Source organism: Sarcophilus harrisii, chromosome 3 (genome assembly GCF_902635505.1).
Source record: "Sarcophilus harrisii chromosome 3, mSarHar1.11, whole genome shotgun sequence".
Lineage (NCBI taxonomy): Eukaryota > Metazoa > Chordata > Mammalia > Dasyuromorphia > Dasyuridae > Sarcophilus > Sarcophilus harrisii.
The window spans coordinates 419,410,233-419,432,806 of record NC_045428.1 but is presented as its reverse complement, the minus strand read 5'-3'; the positions used below and the strand labels follow the sequence as shown (position 1 = coordinate 419,432,806).

The window sequence follows — 22,574 nt, the reverse complement described above, 5'->3', positions numbered from 1 at the left end:
GATAGATATGCATAACTATAGCTAAATACACATACATACGCACATTTTTTATATATTTAAATCACTAGGGAGTAAACTAAAAGCTGTGTAATGTAGTTATCCAAAAGTAGAAAGATTTTTAATTAAAAAAAGGTGAATTAATGAGCTTAAACTCAAAATATACAATGTAATTTTCAGAAAGATATATTCAGGAAGAAATAAATTTTAATTAAGTGGAAGATATTTCCTTAAAACTATAATTCTTCTAAAATCAAGTAACCAATTCATACTGCAATAAAAAGCTGTCTAGTTGTCTGCCTACCGGAACAACCATATTGTGATGTTTGTTATTCTTTGGGAGGATCAAGGAATTCTTTCCTTAGCCTCCACCCCTTTCCTTTCTGTTTTTGATTTTTCTTACTCTCACTTGTGGGATATAATCTTAGTGTGTGTGACTCTGCTAGATTAATCAGGGCACCTTAATGGGAAGTTTGAATCTTTTTTGAATTTTCAAGAAAGCCACTGAACTTCCTCAGAAGTTTGCCAGAGAAGAAACCGTAAGATTTTTGTTTAGTTAAGTGATAACAGAAACTTGTTAAGTCTCCTATTGGAAAAGGGAATAAACTGGAAAATTCTGAAAGATAGGATATAATGTCAAATTAAAATGACTTCTTCATCAGTTTTGAGTCATGGGACAGTTAGGCTAGATAAATTCATTATGTGTGTGTCTGTGTGTGTGTGTGTGTGTGTGTGTGTGTGTGTGTGTTTTGAGTTAGACTCTATAGATGGTTGAAGCTATTTTGAATTACATTTTATATTTGATCATGCTGTTCCACCTTTTTCATTTTATATTTTTTTTCTAATATTCTGAAATAATTTCTGTTTTGCACAATTGTTTCTTAATTTTAATCAGGAAAATCCAAAAAATAACTTTATTCTTGTTTCTTTCTCTTAATTTTAATAGATTAAGAAATGGCATTTCAAAAAGCTATCAGAGGGACAGCCCTGGTTGGAGGAGGTGCACTTGCCACTGTGCTAGGCCTCTCTCATTTTGCTCAGTACAGAAGGAAGCAAGTAAGTAATTATACATTTGCTGATTAAAATATGAAACTTAAGACTGTTGAAGTACTGTATATGGGGAGTGTGTAAGCTAATGGGTTTGTTTAGAAATTACTGTCAAGGGCTTCTCAGTTTGATTTGGAAGCATTGATTTAGAGTACTGTATTAATGATGCTTCAGGTCTTTTTTTCCCCTAAAGGTGTAGGAAGAGATATCTAAAGATAGGTGCCTTTTTTCCCTTAAAGATATGAAAGTCATTAGCAGAAAGCATTTTACCATTGAAGTTTTGTTTGGGCTTTCTTGCTTTAAAAAACCTCTTCATTTAGAAGTTCCAGGAATTTTTCTTTTAGGTATTTTATTGTCTAATTCACACATGCTTATCTTCCATGTATTTGACTTTGTGAAAAGGGACTATGTTGGGAAAATAAAGGGTACTCAAAAAACATATTTATAAGCCTGATCTCCTTTACTTTAAAAGATCTCTGTTATTTCTATTTTTGATTGTATACAGATAGAGGTAGCTTCTGGGGAGCATGAACATTGTAAAGATTTCCCTGTATTGTTTTTGCTTTTAAAATTGTTGCTATTACTGATTTTTGCTATGAATCTAGTCTTTTGCTAGCTCAAAAAGATGTCAGTAAAGCTCATAATGCAAAATCTGGAAGAGGTTAACCTTTTGTTATCTCTAGCCTTAGGGCAGATGATTATTAATTGATTAAACCTGATTATTTCACTGCTTTACTTTACATTCCTCTAAGAGCTAGTGCTAGACTTTCCTGCCTGTTTTTTTTTTTTCTTATTTTTTATTTTTTTGCTGAGGCAGTTGGGGTTAAGTGACTTGCCCCGGGTCACACAGCGAGGAAGTGTTAAGTATCTGATGTCAAATTTGAACTCAGGTCTTCTGACTTCAGGGCTGGTGCTCTATCTACTGCACTACCTAGCTTCCCCTGAATGCCTGGTCTTAAAGTTTTGAAGTCCAGTATTACATTTTCCCTCTGTCAAAGTCAACTGAAACATAACTTGATTTTGGAGGCTGAGGCAAAAATAACCCCCACTGGCTCTTTTTGGAGTGTTAGCCAGTTCAAGATGAACTACTTGATACTGTCTTTTGTGCTTTCTGCCGGGAGTTCTGTCACATGGGAATCCTTTATCTTTAGGCAACTGTGTGAGTTTTTGTTCTTGATGATATTATGTAATGCAGTCATACAAGCTGCTTATAATCCTCAGTCCTGAAGAGCAGTAATTATGAAAATAATAGCCGATATTTATTTAGGTGGTTAAGGTTTGCAAAGCATTTTTGCATAAATTATCATGACAAATCTGAGAAGTACCATTGTAGGCATTGTTATTAAACCCACTCTACACTTGAGGAAATTGAAGTCTGAAGATCAATGACTTTTTTTCTTGTGGCTATGGAACTAATAACAATCAATGGCAGGATCTATACCCAACTTTCTGACTTCCCTTATCCTATGGTTTTTCCACTGCTCCATACTTCATCTCTCTAATCATAATTGTTATTTATAAAGCACTTTAAGATTTGCAAAGCACTTTTTAAAAATTATATTTATTTACAATTATTCAGCAAATGTATTCAAGATCAAAACAATCTTTTGGGATAGGTACAACTGGCATCATTTTTATTTTACAGCTGAGGAAACTGAGTCTTGGTTATATTAAGTGACTTGAATACAGGTGTCTGCTTGACCATATTTCTTGTCCTTTTGTCTCTATAGCAGAAGTTCTTTTTTTGTTAATTGTATTTCATTAGAATTATTTTCCTTTGTAATCATAAATTTTATTTATGCATTTAAAAATATGATTCTGAGGAGTTCATAGGCTTCACCAAATTGCCAGAGAAGTTCATGACATGGTTTCTAACTGTGCCCTACTCTATGTTGGTCCATGATAGCATGTTGCTAAACCATGAATACTTACTTGTTTAAAAATCCCTTAACTGATTGGTTATATATCATTGAATATCTGACTTTGGATCTTTTACAGCTTGGTCCATGTGATTCCAAAATGTGTATGGTGTTTATGGTGGTTTAAATTCTGAAATTTATAAGCAGATCCCCAAATGAGTTTTTTCCCAGCAACCTTACTGCGGGCATTAAAATGAAATGCCCTTGCCAATCCTGACCTTGATAGATGCATTGTTTCTTTTTAAATATCACCTTTCTCAAAAGTAGTATTGAAAAGATGCCATGCCATTCCTTTTCTAGCTATTTAAAAAAAAATAGTGCCCTCTTAGGGATGTGGGGACTATGGGGTTAGTTTATTTCTTACTGGTAATAGCTGAAATGATACTTGAAAATGCCATTGCCAAAGGTCATGATATATCTAGTATCATGAACTAGTACTAAATCTGTACACAGTATACATATCTAAACACACTAAGTGCATTCTACTTTCTTCTGAACTTGCAGTGTACTTGGAAAAAAATACTGTTTTACATTTTGCTTTTCTGGATTTCAGTCATGATGTCTTTAATCGGATATGTGTAGAAGTGTAAAATAAATTTAAAATACCTTTCTAAATCAAAATGTCAAAACTCAATGAGCCCTCCTCCCCAAATAAAAACCAAAACCATGTTTGTTTGTTTGTTTTTTCCATTTCCTTTTATTTTGTGGGGAGGGAGGTAGAAGGTGCTTTATTTCCCAACGAATCTTAAATTCCAAGGGTAAATAAGCAGTACATCCAAGTAATAAAATAAACCACATAGCAACAGATGCAGATAATTCATATCCATGAGTTGATGGGCTCATTTGGAAAAAAAGAATGGCCAAAAAGTCATTTAACTATCATGTAAAAGGGCATTTCTTTGTGATGATTTATGTCCCTTTCAGCTATTCCTATAAATGCACAATTTGGATACAGGATGGAACTTAGCCAAAGGGCTTGACACAGAAGAGGACAAGCCACTTTTGCTATTGATACAAACTGGCCATGGGCATCCCTTAGTCTTTTCTCAGCATGTCTCTGCCAATCAGATGTGGACTGGGGCAAAGACCTTTCTGTCTTCAAGATCCATGAAAACATTTGCCCCCACATGCTACACATTGTAGAAGCTAAGGCTAATTTACTCAGGCATGTTTTCATCATACCACATGTTGATGGTAGAAGAAAACAAATTCTGTATTTTGTGATAATTGTACAATCTTTCAAGTATGTTCAACAAAATCAGCTTGTTTCTCCCCGCCCCCCCGTTTTCTGAACTGACTTTTGACAAAGTTATTCCCTACTTTAAGGAAAAAGTTAGTCATTGCTAAATTTGACTTTGAATGTTCTGTTCTTTGAACTAGTCTTTGCATGTCTTCTTGGGATTCTGGCCCTTTTGTCTCTTTTTGACCCAATATGGGAATGATTGTCTTCAGTGTGCTCTTGGTTATTCCAGAAGTGTGATTCAGCGAATTGAATAAGCATGTAATAACATGTTCAAGTCATGTGCTAGGTGCTTGGCGTACAGCTGAGCTGGAGTAATGTATGACATTTAAAAAGATAAGCATATTACAAGATGTAAGCCATGTAGGGGCAAAAGAAGAGAGATCCATCAAAGGACCTAAAAATTGAGGAGGAAAGAATATCTCTTTTTTTTTCTGGGGAGGGAGGAGAGTGGGGAATTAGGAAAGGTGAGGGATCCATACCCTTTCCTAATGATGATCTTAAAAACTTCCCTCCCACCCCCCATTCTTTTGAATCTCTGCCTCCTACATTTCTTTGTTAAGGATCATGCCTTAAACCAAAACCACTCTGATTCTCATTGATTTATAGTTCTCTGGCCAAGCCTCATTTGGTCATTATTTAGGTCCTGATTGACTCACATTGAATGTAAATAGTAATCATTTCTGCTTTGGCCAGAAACCCAGATTTATATATATATTCTCATTTTGCTCAGTACAATCAGATTGAATGTAAATATCAGTCATTCTTGGTTAAGTCAGAAACCCTTTTCCTCCTCCCAGATTCATCCATTCATTTATTTATATTTTTTTGGACTGGATGAAACAGGAGATTCTTTGCTTCAATTATTACCTATCCTTAACCACTGAATGGGTGCAGCCTCAGTCAACCTGAGACCTGCTGAAGACCTTAGCTTAAAAAAGCCAAGGTTTCCCACTGCATCCAGGGCCATCTCCAGTCGTGCTGATGTATATCTAGATGGCCACTGACCCAGATGGATCAGAAAGGGAAAGTGAAACAAATGACCTTGTACAACCTCTCTCACTTAAATCTGATTCACTTACATGTCATGACATCATCTCCCTGATAGGATGAACATGCATGTCAGGGCATCACCTCCTGTAAGACTAACAACTCAGGAAGGTGATGATTAATCTGTGCCTTAGAGGAAGAGAATGATTTCAGTGAGAAGAGATGAGAAAGAAGAACATGTCAGCCGTAGGAATGGTTCCTGGATATGCAGAGGCAAGAGATAGAAATTCATGTCAGGGAAGCTTTTGGTTTTCTAGTTTGGCAGAAAAGTGGCACACATAAGAGCAATAATGCAAAATAAAGTTTAAAACGTATGGTGAAACCAGATTGCCAAAGGCCTTCAGTACCTAGTAGAGGAAAGCTTTTATCCTAGAGGACTTAAGGAGTACTTTATTCAAGAGAAAATAGGAAGTCATTGAAAGTTTTTCTATAAGAGATACCATTGTCAGACATATGCCTTAGGAATTTTTTTTTTGGCATCTGTATAAAAAGCCCTGAAGTCAGGAGGACCCAAGTTCAAATTTGGCCTCAGACACTTGACACTTTCTAGATGTGTGACCCTGGGCAAGTCACTTAGCCCCAATTGTCTCACCCCCCCCCAAAAAAAAAAAAGAAAAAAGAAAAAAAGTGGATTGGAGAAGTGGGAGACATTGGATGCAGGATAATCTGTCCGAGGACCATTATAATGGCTCCAGCTTGAGGGAATGATGACCTAATTTAGGATAGCATTTATGGGAATGAAGACTGGAAGACTGGCATTAGAAATAGTGAAATGTAGAAGCAAAATTGATAGGACTTAGTGTGGAATTGGGAATAAAGGAGAGGAAACAATCAATCGGGGATAACTTTAGGGTTACAATTCTGGGTGACTGGGAGGATAATGGTGCCTTCAACAGAAATGAAGTTAGGAGGGTGGTGGTGAAAATATTATGAGTTCAGTTTTGGATATGTTAGTTTTTAAGGTGCCTATGGAATCTCAAACTTAAGATATATATTGGATTTTGGGATTAGAATTTAGGTAATAGATTAAAGTAAGCCACATAGATTCGGGAATCATTTAAATAAGAATGACAAATAAACCCATGAGTATATAGTAGATCGCTGAGAAAGAGTATAATGTAGTGGTAGACTGCTGAGGGATCTACTGAGGGAAAGATGAGGATTAAGGTAGCATTTGGGGCATGAAAGTAAATTTGAGAAAGCCATTGTGTTTGAAGTTTAATTTTGAGGTTAATAAAAAACATTGCCAATACCACATTGAGGTTAGATAAGATAAATTTCTGGATTACCCAGTCCTCCAGAAGAGCAGAGATAATACATGGTTGTGATCACCAACTGTGAAAGTCACCAGATTGTAACTATTAAAAAGGGAGAGGAGAGTGATCTATTTAAGAATAGAAAATGTTTAACTACAAGATGGTCAAGAATGAACAATGGGAATGAGACCAGAACAGGATTAGCTGATTTAGAAAACAAGATATTGGGAAACCAGAAGGTATGCTGAGGTTACAAGAATGAATTATTGGAGCTGAGTGAAGTTCTGTAATGAGTGCAGGGACAGAGATGTGGTCAGATAGGGGAATTTCAGAGATCAAGGTAGTGGAAATGGAACAGGTTTGAATGATTAAGCTCTAAAGTGTGATCATCATTGTGAGTGGTTTAAATAGGATGAAACAAAGGTCATGGCAATTGCAATTGAATTGGAAGGCTGATAAGTTCAAAGGTTTTGAAGATAGTGTTCCAAAAGTTTACATTGTCAGCTATTAAGTGGAACTGATTTCCTCTCATAAAATTGTAAAATGATACATCTAGACTTCTAGGTTAATACACAATATTTAATTTATCAGTGTAATCTTAGGCAAGTTCTTACCACCTCTGTACCTCAATTATTTCATCTGCAAAATGAGAAGATTGCATTAGATTATTCTCTGGGGTCTCTTTCAGTTCTAGATCTGTCATCCTACAATTTAGCCAAACTATTTGACATATGGTATCAGAAATGGAAGAAATGATATTGTCCTAATGCTGCTGACTAAAATAGAAAAAGTACATTATATTATTTTGAATGCTGAAGCTTAAGGAGAAGCAAGTTTAATTAGAGAGGCTGGTAGATGGAAACTTTTGTAGAGTCTTAAAGAGGTCTTCTGGATTCGGTCAAGGGCTTTAGAATTTGATAGCTTTGCTTCTTAGGTCTAATTTTATTTTGGTACTTTTGCCTTTTCTTTGATTCAGATATATCTTTAGCCCTACTTATATGTCTGTCAGAGATGATTAGGATTGTTTGGGAGACTCAGATGGAATTAAGAGTAAGAGATGGATTTCCCTGAGGTAATGAAACAAGGATTGGAAGAGAAGAGAAAGAGAAATATGCATAATTCCTTAACTTTTTTTCTTTTAAAAATTTAATCTATTTTTTCAAATTTTATTTATTTAAAATTTAAAATTATTTAAATACAAAATAAGAAAAAAACAAAGGAAAAAAAAGATACCTAATTCTTGAGAAAAATATTGACTAAGGTGGCTTTGAGTAGGCTATGAGCTGATAAGAGACTAAGGAAAATGGAGTAGATGGCAACTTTAGAGCGAGTAAGGGATATATAATCTGCATTTGAGAGAAATTTGCAAATGAGGTGTATGTGTTTTTCTTTTCTTTTTTTTTTAAAGCATTGCTTGAGAGTACAATTCCCAAAATCTGAAATAAATTTATTAGATCATGGGGGGAGAGAAAGAAAGGGAGGGAGAATCTTTGTGAGATTAAATGGAACACTATACCAGTTCAGACAAGAACGTTTTCCTGATAAGCTTTACATAGGCAAGATGCAGTCTCCTAGACAAGGGCAGTGTAATGTCCAGGCTAGCTTTCTGGAGGGCCTTGGGACTAGTCTTGGTCTCAGCAGAATAATCGCCACTAGAATAGTTAGGAATAAAGTCCAAAGTCTTTATTGTCTCTGCCTGGGGCCAGGCTAGCTTTCTAGGGAACCTTCAAATAGGTCTTGGTCTCAGTGGAGAAATGAGGCAGGAGAGCCATTATGAGGTTGGTCAAGGCTTCTCTCTTGTGGCTGAGTTTGTCCACAGTTTATATGCTCTATTACAGTTAAATCAATTCATCATAGTGAATATAAGGCAATCATTATATCACTGGGGAACCATTATTTGTTGTAGTAAGATTAAATCAATCATACTGAACCTAGAGAACTCGCATGCTAAACTAGATAACCATTGTCTTATCAATTCCATTGAGCCTAATACCTTGTAAGAATCCTTGTTTCAAGTACATTTCTCCAGAGTTCTGGACCATTACAGGGCAGTTTGAGATGTATATCATCAAGTAAGTGAGTCTGTTTTGGGGAACTCAAAACACAAGCTTTGAGCAGACTCTAATCCAGAAAAGATATAAAGGGATCCAAAGAGCACTGAGCATGATCTAAGGATTCTTTACAAACATTTGGCTTCCCTGGAGCATTTCTTAGCTATACAGTAAGCTTTTTGGGTTAGGCAATTTTTTTAGCTTCATGAAGTTAGGTTCAAACAATACTAAACAATGATAAATAATAATATATAATCCTATCTTTTAGGTTGAAACTCAACATTGTCATATTGGCAAGAGCATAAATTATAGGAGCAGAAAGCTGGGTTATTATTTCAAAGGAAATTAATTAAAATAGTTACATAGTGCCATCCTGTCCTCCTTATTATCTATCTAATTTAGAGCTTGATAGAATTCCTTTAAAGAAAGATTTAATAAAATAGATGACAGGCTTTTAGTTGACCAAAAATTGCAGGAAGAATGACCCTAATCCCCAAATAATAAATACAACAAATTATGGCTTATTGCTCTTTCAGGCACATAGTGTTTTTTGAATACTTTGAAATATCAAAGCCAAAATACTGTAATAATGGTCATCTGTATTAAATAACATCAAATCTCTTCAATATCCATTTAATCAGAACATTTTATCTTAAGTTCTAATTGTCTTATTTAGTTCAAAATAGTCCCTCTGATCCCTGGAAAGCTCTAACCTTAGTAATTTTGGAATAGACCTAGTTCTCAGAGCAATTCTGGAGGGGATTCCTTCCAGTGGATCTACTATAATAACTTTTTATTGACAGAATCCATGCCTGGGTAATTTTTTTTTTTACAACATTATATCCCTTGTACTCACTTCTGTTCCGATTTTTCCCTCCCACCCTCCACCCCCTCCCCTAGATGGCAAGCAGTCCTATATATGTTGAATATGTCCTAGCATGTCCTAGATACAATATATGTGTGCAGATCCAAACAGTTTTCTTGTTGCATAGGGAGAATTGGATTCAGAAGGTAGAAGTAACCGGGGAAGAAAAACAAAAATGCAAACAGTTTACATTCATTTCCCAGTGTTTTTTTTTTCCTTTGGGTGTAGCTGCTTCTGTCCATCATTGATCAATTGAAACTGAATTAGGTCTCTTTGTCAAAGAAATCCGCTTCCATCAAATTACATCTTCATACAGTATTGTTGTTGACATATATAATGATCTCTTGGTTCTGCTCATTTCACTTAGCATCAGTTCATGTAATTCTCTCCAAGCTTCTCTGTATTCATCTTGCTGGTCATTTCTTACAGAACAATAATATTCCATAACATTCATATACCACAATTTACCCAACCATTCTCCAATTGATGGGCAGCCACTCAGTTTCCAGCTTCTAGCCACTACAAACAGGGCTGCCACAAACATTTTAGCACATACAGGTCCCTTTCCTTCTTTAGTATCTCCTTGGGGTATAAGCCCAGTAGAAACACTGCTGGGTCAAAGGGTATGCACAGTTTGATAACTTTTGGGCATAATTCCATATTGCTCTCAGAATGGTTGGATTGTTCACAGCTCCACCAACAATGTATCAGTGTCCCAGTTTTCCCACATCCCTCAACACTCATCATTATTTTTCCTGTCATCTTAGCCAATCTGACAGGTGTGTAGTAGTATCTCAGAGTTGTCTTAATTTGCATTTCTCTGATTAATAATGATTTGGAACACTCTTTCATATGAGTGGTAATGATTTTAATTTCATCATCTGAAAATTGTCTGTTCATAACCTTTGACCATTTATCAATTGGAGAATGGCTTGGTTTCTTATAAATTAGAGTCAGCTCTCTATATATTTTGGAAATGAGGCCTTTATCAGAACCTTTAACTGTACAAGATGTTTTCCCAGTTTGTTGCTTCCCTTCTAATCTTGTTTACATTAGTTTTGTTTGTACAGAAGCTTTTAATTTGATGTAATCAAAATTTTCTATTTTGTGATCAATAATGGTCTCTAGTTCGTCTTTAGTCACAAATTTCTTCCTCTTCCACAAGTCTGAGAGATAAACTATCCTATGTTCCTCCAATTTGTTTATAATCTCGTTCTTTATGTCTAAATTATGGACCCATTTTGATCTTATCTTGGTATACGGTGTTAAGTGTGGGTCCATGCCTAATTTCTGCCATACTAATTTCCAGTTATCCCAGCAGTTTTTGTCAAATAATGAATTCTTATCCCAAAAGTGAGGATCTTTGGGTTTGTCAAACACTAAATTGCTATAGTTGACTATTCTGTCTTGTGAACCTAACCTGTTCAGTGGATCTACTTCTTAAGATTTTCTAAGCAGTGCTGCTTAAATCTGCCAGTAATAAGATTACATATACTTTAGTACAGTCTCCTAAATTTGTCTTTCCAGTAACTAATTCATGTGGTGAAAAACCAGATCAAACTTTCTAGAGCTAATCTTATTAACATCAGAGCTATAAGATGACCATCAAATTATGAACCTGTAATTCATCTGAAACTTCCAAGAATTTCATACTGGTTACTCTTTCATATCTTTACTTGAATCTTGTACCTAATATAGATAATGCTATCAACAGGATGAAAACTCTTGAAGGCTTTATGAGGTCATGACTTATAAAATGTTTTCTTAATATTGTCAGAGAGAGATGTCATGGTAGGAAAAAAATAAACCATGATTTAAAATTTTCTTTACAATCATTCATGCAATCTTACATGTAAAATCCTTTATCCAGTTTTGAGAACTTATTACTAAAACATACTCAAAGCCTATATTTCCCGTTAGAAATATTTGGAAGAAAATTATGTATATGTATATATATTTTCACATACTCTCCTAGATCTTAGAGGAAATAGCCTAATCTTATACATGAATATGTAACCATTAGCAAGGGTTTGGTAAATTTAAAAAAACCATTTACCTAGTTGCTTAGGATAAGAAGTTAATCACAAATTCATATTGAAAACAATAAAAGCTTTCATACTTGCATCAACTATACTGATTAAAGAGATGTTTTAATATTAATGTATTGACAATTTAGTATTGCCATGACAAAAATTTCTACAATTCACTTGTCCGGTTATAGAAATTTGCTATGAAAGTAAAGTTTATAACAAAGGAATATGTTTATAACAATATCAAGATTGTCCTTTCATAGGCACAGACTGACTTGATATAAGCATAGCTGGGGAAGAACTTCCTTATCTCTATTTGCTTCCAGACAAAACTTATAGTTAATAGCTGATTATTCAGAAAATTTTCATACTCAAAAAGGAGATAGCACAATGGGAGAAACTTGAGTCAAGAAGAGTTTATCCTTTCCTGTGCAAGGTCATCTCTTCGAACTTTCCCAGGTATAGACATTCACTTTTAATAGTTCTCACACTACATTTCTGTTAAGCAGCACATGGTTTTCCTTCTTGAATGGTATACTTTTGGTTTAAAGACAATTCAGATAATCATACCTGAAACCAAAACTCAAAATAGTATATTACAGTATCAAGAGATATTACCTCATAGCAAAATTTTACTAATAAAGTTTTATTAATCGCAACTTACAGCTAGATTATTATTGCTTTTTCTTGTTAACATATAGCCATATTAATAATACCCAATAACAATTAACACATATAAATGCATAGAAGGCTATAACTTAGTTATCTTTTCTAATTTTTAATTCATCCTGCTACTATATATATAATAAGACATATATAATGTGCTACTATTTTCCATTAGGTAAGTATAATTTGATTTAACGTTGTCTGAAAATGATATCTCTTCAAAAGTTTCATATGTCCTCCTTATTTCAGGGAAGATAAAAAAAATCTTCTCAAAACTTTTCCCAAAACTCCAAACCCTTGCTTCACATTATCCTTTTCACAGTCAATGCAAAGGGACTTTACCTTTCTTTCAGATTTCTTTTGATTTTCCTCTTATTTCTACTTGCTTAAACCTTCTTTTTGTCTGCTTTTTTTCTGCCAGTAGATTTTGATTAAAGCCTACAAACTTTAAAATTAATCTTTCTTTTTATACTCTGATTCCATACTTTATTTACCTTTGCTACTTTTCTTAAATCCATTTCATCTTTTTTCCCAGTCTAACATTCCACTGAATCTCTCTTGTAGACATTTCCTTATGTGATCAGTGAAGGACTATTACCACCAATAGCCTCCATCTGGATGTGCAGGTTTGTAGGATATAGGTATATATATCTCTTCATTAGTTGATTACAAAGTTATGAGTCAGATAGTGCTACTTTTTCCTTTAACTTTTTCAAAGGTATAATTAGATGACAATGCTATTATATGACAATTGGACACATGGTGAAGGATATTTTATGTTTAAGTCAACACTTAAAACTAAATCTGACACCAATTTAATGATATATGTATACCTACTGCATGGCAATTAGGGATAAATGGTAAGAAATTCACCTAAATGACTATAATTAGTATTATTTTTTAGCCAAATTAAACATTTTGTTTGGTCACTGGGGGGAAAGAGAATATCAGGAAACTCAGAGGCCTCTTAGAAGGCTGTGGGATCCATAATTCAGAAAGTCCCAAATGACTTGGCTTTACTACAGTGGTGTGCTGGCAAATGTTTAACATACTCATGTTTAATTTGCATTGGTAACAATTTCCCTATAACTTTTTAAAGTCTAGACAATGAAAAAACCCAATAAATCAAGCCTTCATTTGTAGCATTTGTTGATTTATGAGGTGTACATGCTCACACTGAAAATTTAATAATCTGCTCTTGAAAGTTGGTATGAACAGGCTCTGCCCTTGAAGTTAGGCTTGAAGTCACAGTTTTGTGTTAAAAGCCATTGGAACTGTCCTCAAGACTTAATTGTTTCAGTGATTAAGAGTTGGGCTACTAATGTAGCTTCCTGGTGACCCATGTATAAAAGCCAGCCCATGAGCAGGTTTTTTTCTTCAGGATTGACCATGACAGCAGTACGGCTACACAGAGACAGGGGGATTTTCATTCATTAAAATTAGGACTCTTTCCTTGCTCATTAATTGCCCCTTGTCATGATATGGATAGATTAACCTCTAGTTAACTGTTAGATGGGCTACAAGTATCTCCTTTAATCCCTGTTCTGAACCTGCAGCAAGCACCTTAACAACCTGAATACCAACAGTTGGTGATAATTGGATTAACTGAATTGTAATGAGTTAATGGTTCTTGTGGTCATAGTATATATGTTGGAGGAGGTATGTGTGGAGGATTCAGAGCCTCCAGTGAAAAGATGAAGTGGCAAGTAAACTTCCTCATTAGGTAGAGATTCTCATTGACCTTTAGGAACATTTAGCCCAGTAGATAGATGCTGAAGAAGATTGACATGGAGGATAAGAATAAGATCAGGGGAAGCATTTTCTGGTTATTGTTAAAGCTGGATTACATGTAGTTATTTCTTTGAAATTCAGAAACTTTAAGAACTTTTATTATTTTTAAAATTTTCATTATTTTTCCAATTACTTGTAAAAATACTTTTCAGCATTCATTCTTGTAAGATTTTAAGTTCCATATTTTTTCTTCTTTCCTCTTCCTTCCCCAACACAGCAAGCAATCTCACATAGGTTATAGATGTATAATCATTTAAAACATTTTCATATTACTCATGTTGTGAAAGAAAAATTGGAACAAAAGGGAAAAACCAAGAGCAAACAAAAAAGATGAAAATAATATGCTTCAATCTTTATTCAGCTTTCATAGTTGTCTGTCTCTAGTGGCATTTTCTTTTTTCTTTTTTCCTCAGTATTTTATTTTTTCAAATATATGTAAAATAATTTTTAACATTCATTTTTGTAAAACTTTGTGTTCCAAAAGATGTGCACATCTGACCCTATAAAAATGAATTCCTATAAAACACAGTTAGTTGCTCAATGAAGGTCTGTAAAGGAGAGAGTAAAATTCCTTAAACAGTGAAGTCTGTCAGATTGTCTCTTATTTGGCTCTCTGGCATGTAGCATGCTTCTTCCAAACTCCGTCACTTTGCCTGGTTTAACAACCTTTTAAGTTGTCCTGGATTTCTTTACTCTGGATATTCATTAATAAATATTGTCAATTCTTCCTTTTCAACATTTTTGGAATTTGACTCCTTTACACTATTGCACCACTGTAGTTCAGAGCCTCATCACTTCTTGCCTGGACTATCGCAGTAGTCTTAAAATTGTTGTGTCTCCTATCTCATCTGTCTATTGTATATTTTTAAAAAGTGGTACTTTTAAAAAGCTAGTTGGACAACTTGCCTGCTCAGTAAATTCTACTGTTGCCTTTTGCCTTTAGGTTCAAATAACAAGATTCTATTATTTAAAGATGCCTCTTGTAGAAGACCGCAGATATTGGGGAACTCTGGGAAAAGTATACTCCTATGGGAGGTCTTTTTTCCTCTCCCAGGTTCTTGAACTTTGTTCCTGAAATTACCTTGCTTTTATTTTGTGCATATATATATATGTATACATAAAAATGTGTTTGTGTATGTATAAATTACCTATGTACATGTTGTGTCTCCCTCAAAAGATTGTAAGTTTTATGAAGACAGGAACTGTTTAAATTTTTTTTTTTTTTTTGGTAACCCTAACACCTAAATCCTATGCCTAGTACATAGATGAGGCTTAAGAAATTAATTTTAATTGATTTGTTCCTTACATCTCCTTCTCTAAGACAAAGTAGACTTTGAGGTCCAGCATTGCTTAGCTTCAGTAGGAGTGAAAGCTTATAAGCTAGGAGAGAACTCTTCCCTTTGCTATGGGAATTACCCCTTCATTTACATTTTTTATATTAAATTCTACTTTTTCTTAATTATCAAGCATCTATTCCTAACTTAAAAGAAATCCCTTCATCAAATATATATATATATATATATATATATATATATATATATATATTTAACAACCTTTTAAGTTGTCCTGGATTTCTTTACTCTGGATATTCATTAATAATATATATATATATATTATTATATAAATATATATAAATATAATATAATATATATATAAATATATAAATAAATTATATAAATATATAAATAAATTATATAAATATATATATATATAATCAATCCATATTCAAAATTATGTCTCACTCTGTATATTTTATCTGTAATATTTCAGGAGATAGGGGGTAACATTTTAAATCAATGATCCTCTGGAATAATGGTTGATGGTAGAATTGTTTTTCTGTCTTCATATTCTACATCAGTCCAGAATGACTTTCATGTGATGTTTCCTTCCTCATTTTTATATAGACTTCTATTTGCATCCTTTAATTATATGAGATAATAAATTCCTCTCCTCTCACTCTTCCCCTTTTATTCCTACTGTATTTTTACCCTCTGATTTCCTTTCTTTGAAGATATTACAATGTGATGAAAACAAGCTCTTTATATCATACTTGAATCTATAAACCCTTTTAGGAGATGGTTTCTTTATATCCCCTCTCCCTACTAGAATGCAAACATTTCATTTTTATAAAGTCGTTTCTGAATGCTTAGTTTTTACTCCAGTGTTATTAGTTTGAAGTTTCTACTCATCTTGATCTTTACATTAAAAATGCTTGAAAGCCTTCTACTTCCTTAGAAATGTTATGTTTTTTCCCTTGTAGGATTATAGCCAGTCTTGCTGAATAAGTTATTCTTGTTTTTTGGAGTATCATTTTCCATGCTTTCATATCTTTTATAGTGGTATTGTTAAATCATGTGATACTAAACTTGGTTCTTGAGACTGAACTTTGCTTAATGCAGTTTGCAGTTTTTTTCCTTTGACCTGGAAGATCTGCATTTTGAGTATATATGACTTTTTTTTAGAGTTTTTATTTTGGTATTTCAGGTAATAATTTATGTATTATTTATGTTTTTTACTTTACTATCTGATTCTAAGATCTAAGCAGTTTTCTTTCATGAAATTAAAATATGTGTGCTTTTTTTTTTAAATTACAATTTTCAGGTAGTCTAAAGATTCTTAAATCTCTGATCAGTTTTTCTGTATTTTGTTTTTTATATTAGGTAACTTTCATTTTCTTTTATTTTTTCAATCTTTTAACTTTAATGATTTTTGTCATCTCATGAAATAATGAAATTTGGTTTAGTCCATTCTAATTTGGGAAGAGTGGAAGAGAAATATTCCTGAAACAGCCACAAATAAAAAGTATAGAAGGACCTTTATCCTTCTTTTAAGTCCGTTCTGTTTCCATAATGATGGATCAACCAATAAGCATTAGGCACCAACTATGTGCTAGTCACTGTGATGTACATTGAAGATACAAATCAAAAATGTGAACCAATTTTTAATTATAGATATTTAGCATAGATAAATAAAACCCACAGAAAATTTTAAAATCATATTTCAGCCAATAGTTACATAGATAATAGTTTCTCTTTCCTTCTCTCATGCAAAAAACTTTTCAGTCACAGCTAGGATGCCCTTACTAGGGAAGAAAGAAGAAATGAAAGAACAGGTAGACTATTTGAATGATTTGCATTTTATCTTCTAGCTTTTTCCTAATTCCTTCTCTTATGAAAGTTTTAATGGCCTGGAAATTATCTGTAGTATAGATAATGCAGTAGTTAGAGTGCTAGGCCTGGAGTCGGGAATAATCATCCTCAAATCTGGCCTCAGATACTTACTAGTTTTTAATATTGGGCAGATCACTTAATCCTGTTTACTACCTCTGTTTCCTCATATGTAAAATGAACTAGAGAAGGAAATGGCAAATCACTCTAATATCTCTGCCAAGAAAACTCCAAATGTGGTAATGAAGCAACACAATTGGGAGTTACAAGTAGTGTAATTATTCCTAGATAGTTAAAATTCGCTATATTAGCTCTATTTTATGACTTCTGAATATGGAAATTATTCACATTTTTCATGCAATTATGACCTGTTTTAAGAAAATCTGATAGAGTGTAGGAAAATATAACTCTAGTAGCCAAATTAGTTCAAAACTGATACATGCAATTTTCTTTATGGTGCCTTTATTTTCTTAACAAGTGCTTAGGATAGGGTGGGATTTGTATAGAGTAGAAAAATTAGAAGCTAAAGTATTATGATCCCTTGTTAATAGAAAAATGATAAAAATGAAGATAAAGGAACTTTCAGGTAATTTTCCTGACTTCTTTTAGACTCAAATCTTACCTTCTGCAAGAGACTTTTCTAGATTATCTCAACTATCAAGGCTTTCTTGCTCTGAGATTATCTTCCATATACTCTATATAAATTCTATGCCACTGGTATAGAACCTGTCTGTAATGATCTCCTGGTCCTGCTCATTTCACTCGGCATCAGTTCTTGTAAGTCTCTCCAGGCCTTTCTGAAATCATCCTGTTGGTCATTTCTTACAGAACAATAATGTTCCATAATATTCATATACCACAATTTATTCAGCCATTCTCCAACTGATGGGCATCCACTCAGTTTCCAGTTTCTAGCCACTACAAAGAGGGCTGCCACAAACATTCGGAAAGCACTTAATTGTTAATGGATTGACTAAACCAAAAAAACAAAATTACAGAATTCTATACAATTATTAGGAATATATGCTAATGAATGAAAGTATAAAAAAAGCATTTAAATGTTTACTATGCTTCAGACACTGTGTTAAGTATTGAAGAGACAAATACAAAGCAAGATATTTGCCCTAATGGAACACTTGCATATACCATATGTATATGCCCATCCATACACATTCATGTATAGATACAGATATGCATATATAATGATATATTATTATTTATAAACATGTCATATGCCTTATCTCATATAAGATGTGTGTATACAATAGAATATATGATCTTACAAAACAGGGCATTTATACCTGCACTATTAAAAGTCAGCAGAATAGATGTCCTTGTTTCCTATCACTGGAAGTAATTAAATGGAAAGGGAATGACATCAAATATTTTATAGAACAATTTCTGAATAAAGATCTCAGAGTCAGGAGAGTTCTCCTTGTCTAGGAGTATTAGAACCACATGGATCAGGAAAGGCTTATTGTGACAGGTAGCATCTAAAATGTTCCTCACAAGATGCCCAAGATTCTATGTGACAGGGTGAGAAGGAAATCACATTCCCAAAATTCTGTATTCCATTTCCCATTTCATTGGAATACAAGTCCCTTCAGAATGGAAAGTGTATGAAGGAAACATTTTTAGGGATCTTCCCTTGTTAATCAAACCTGGATAGATAGGGTTAATTAACTGGGATTGATTATAAGTAGCATTTTTGGCCCAGAACAGATGATGAAATACATTTTTCTTTCAGTAGGGAGACTGCAGACTTTAAGTTCAGATTGTTGCAGATGCTATCAGATATAGTTGCTGGGTTTTGCTTAACTTTTTATGGTGGGAAGGAATATATATCAGGAAGTGAGTGTGTTATAAAATATATCAATAACATTTAAGTAAAAAACCAGGCTGAATTAAGACCACAAAAATTTAAATCCAAGGTGACTGCAGTTATTCCTAGAATTATATCCTAGGGAATAACAAAAGATGGCTTGAGCATCATTCCTTTTCTCTGATACAGTATTTGGCAGCAGGGGAGGATGATGAAAAATGCTGGAAAATATGGCTTAGGATAAAGTAACAAAAGAAGAAAAAAGTTTGTAGACCTCAGTAAGCTTCACATCAAAAATCACTGGGGTTACAAAGACAAAAACTAAAAGCAGTAGCCCTCATAAAGCATACATTTTCTGTGAGTGTTTTCTTTAAAAAAAAGACTTAGGAAGCTTTTGGTATATTGATCACCAATTAACACCACAGAACATGGACTTTACCATACCTTTGCAGTCAGGAATCAGTTGATTACTCATATAGGAATCATTTCTGAATCAGTTGTCAGAAGATAGACCATTTGGAAAGGTCTTAGGTTAAAACTAATGCCAAATTATAATCAATCAGTAATTGAGCACATGGTGGCAGCTAGGTGATGCAGTGGATAGAGTGCCAGGCCTGGGACAAGAAGAATCATTGTGGTCTCAGACACTAGTGACATGACCCTGAGCAAATCACTTAATTCTCTTTGCCTCAGTTTCCTCATCTGTAAAGTGAGCTAGAGAAGGAAATGGCAAACTACTCTTGTGTTTGTGCCAAGAAAACCCCAAATGGTGTTGGATGTGACTGATCAGGGCAATGTTATCACAAGTACTGTCCCAGGTGCTGAGTATCTAAGTATATAAGGATTGAAGCAGTGCCTACCCATTATGAGCTTATGTTCTAGGAATAAAAATGACAACAAGATAATGGTGTATATTGAAAACAGATCCAACATATTTAAATTTGTTTCTCTCTATTCTTTCCAGTCTGAAGTTATTCTCCTTGACAGAAGATGGGAACAAAAGTAGTTTTTTCCTTTATATTACCTTGACATTACAATAGCTGTCAAGATGGATGTATTAAGTATCTGTATTATCTTCTTGACACTGTTAGGTGCTGCAAACACAAATATAAAGAAGCAATCAATTTCTGGTCTGGGGGATTTATAGTGGATGTATCTCTTCTTGTTTTTTCCTCTACACATACGTTACAAAGTTTTATTCTTATTAGAAAGTACATTTTTGACATCCTGTTTGTATAGGTCGATAACGTTAAATTTTTGGTTTAAGAAATGAAGTTTTAATAAAGTTGCTTGGCTATGAATCTCAAAATTCAATGAAAATTTTGTGATCTTAAGAGTTCATAGCCTGAAATTGGTGGAAAGCTTCCTAGGTATTAATGCAAATGGAAATTGTCAGGAGATATGTTTGCTTTGGAGTTCCCAAACTACCATATATTAAGAATCATTTTAGAATACCAGATTTTTTCCATCCTAGAAGTATTTTTCATATAGATTGCATATTAAAAAAATCTCTTTTCTATGAATGGTTTATCCCAACTAAAATCCTATCTTCTACAGGAAGCCTTTTCCAACTCCTCTTACTTCTGATGTCTTCCTTTTTGCCCTGCATGTTGCTTGCTTATACATATTTATTTGCTTGTTTTTTTACCTACATGTAGCTTTTTTGTACATATTTATTTGTTTGTTTTCCCCCTATTAGATTGTGAATTTTTTTAGGACACAGTATACTATAAAGTTGTTTTTCAGTCATGTCTAAGTCTTCATGACCCTATTTGAGGTTTTCTTGCCAAAGATATTGGAATGGTTTGTCATATCTGAAGTGTCAATTGGTTATACATGGCCTACCTGATTGTTTACAGGTAAAACTAAAAACATACCTCTCTATGAAAATAGAGAAGCCTTTAAACATGCCATAGCCAATACAGTTTCATATATATAATCACGGTTCCACATATAGTTATATGTAGTTATGTGTAGTTTTATATATACAGTTATGTACTTTGTTTTATATATATTTATATGAGTTTCAAGTATTATAGGGTTTTCATGTGGCAAGGACCTTAGAAATCCTTTAGTAAAGCCTTCTGTTTATATAGGAAGGAAACAAGGCCCCAGAGAAGTTGAGAGATTTGAGACTCAGGTCCTTTAATTCTAAAGCAAGTATTCTTTGTATTATATTATGTCCAACCAAGTTATTTTTGCTAGCAATACAATATATTTAACCTATTATAAGGAACTTGTATAAAATCTGTTTTTTTTTTTCCTGTTTTCAGTCACCAAAGCAGAGGTTTCAGATAGACAACCTAATTTTTTTTCTATTTTCTAGGTACTTGGCTTCTTTGCAGAGCCTAAGTTGTATCTGATGGCCCCGTATTAGTTCATTGTCCTTGTGGCGGAACCATTTGGCCATTCACAAATAGTCATGACTCTTACAAATGGCCAGCCTTCCAAATTTAGGTTATTTTATCACACATAAAGTATGTTAGTCATGGCTCCTTCTTCATGATGCTGAGGCTATCATGTGATTGCATATGGAATCCCTGACTCTCTTGGCTTTCCCTTCTGACAGCAAGATGAATCCCTTCTGTTTAAGGCTTCAGTGTTGTAGATTTTGCCAAGGGAATATAGCATTCACTTATATCCCTTGATTAGAACCTTGCTTGCAGTTTCCTGGAAAAACTGTCTCTCTCCTTCCAGCAACACAAGCTAAATTTACTGGGGTTGCCTCTTTAGCTTGATAAGGATTTTAAATACTGTATTTAGGTTAAGGCCAGTCAAAATGATTACCTTCATAGCAACTCTACAGAATGAGATGCATACACAGGGAAATGTTTTGTAAAAGCACTGAAACTCTGCCCAGATAAAGCTAGAGACGTTCTATGAAGTGTTGCCAACCATTTTCATTATAATTTTAGCATTTATTTAGCACTTTGTAAAAATAGGATATTCAAGCAATTTCCTTGATATGTATCTCACTAAAAGCCTATGATGACTTTATGTTGTTGTTTTATTGCTAACAGGCTAAGTCAGAGAGGTTCAATGACCTGTCACAGGTTGCACAATGAGAACAGTGGTTGAGCTATGATTAGCTTTGGATGGCTAGTGAAAGCCCAATCTGTTGCTGCTAAGCTTTGTGTCATTCAGTTTGATTTGAGTTAGTCATACTTTGGTTTTAATTGCTTATTAAAAATTCTTATGTTACAAAAAACATTTAACAATCTTTTAAAGAATAGAGGTATTGAAGCTGTATGTACACTTTGGGGGGATTATTTTTAGCTTTTTATTTTTTAAAGCCATCTTGGTAATTTATACTAATGATAGAAAGACCCTCTCTAGATAATAGATTATTTTAGACTAACAAATAAGAAAACAGAGCTACTAAAATAGAGTAGGTATTCAGGTATTCTATAAACTTCATACAGGAGGAGAGAGAGACTTGGATTTCTGACTTATCTTTTCCTTTCACCTTTAGTTTATCTGTTGGAATCTGAGTTTCCCATCAGCAGAAGGAGAAATTTTGACTAGATTGTTTTAAAAGATTCCTTCTAGCTATAACATTCCATTATTCTATATCTATTGGATAATTAGTCAAATTTTTTTTTTCATCCATGGGAAGAGTTTATTGGCTTTGGGGCATTGAATCATCTTCACAGTTTTATATTTTTGGACAAGA

The 22,574-nt window shown here is 33.8% G+C and overlaps 1 protein-coding gene across 4 annotated transcripts in view; it reads left to right on the top strand.

Moving 5' to 3' along the window:
* Positions 1-22,574, top strand: part of GPD2 (glycerol-3-phosphate dehydrogenase 2) — a 180,906-nt gene that overhangs the window by 40,927 nt on the left and 117,405 nt on the right. For all 4 annotated transcript variants that reach the window (XM_023499218.2, XM_012544744.3, XM_031960649.1 and 1 more), the window contains exon 2: positions 944-1,053. In XM_023499218.2, coding sequence (XP_023354986.1) covers positions 952-1,053 — 102 coding nt within the window. In that variant the 5' untranslated portion in view covers positions 944-951. The remainder of the gene's footprint in view (positions 1-943; positions 1,054-22,574) is intronic.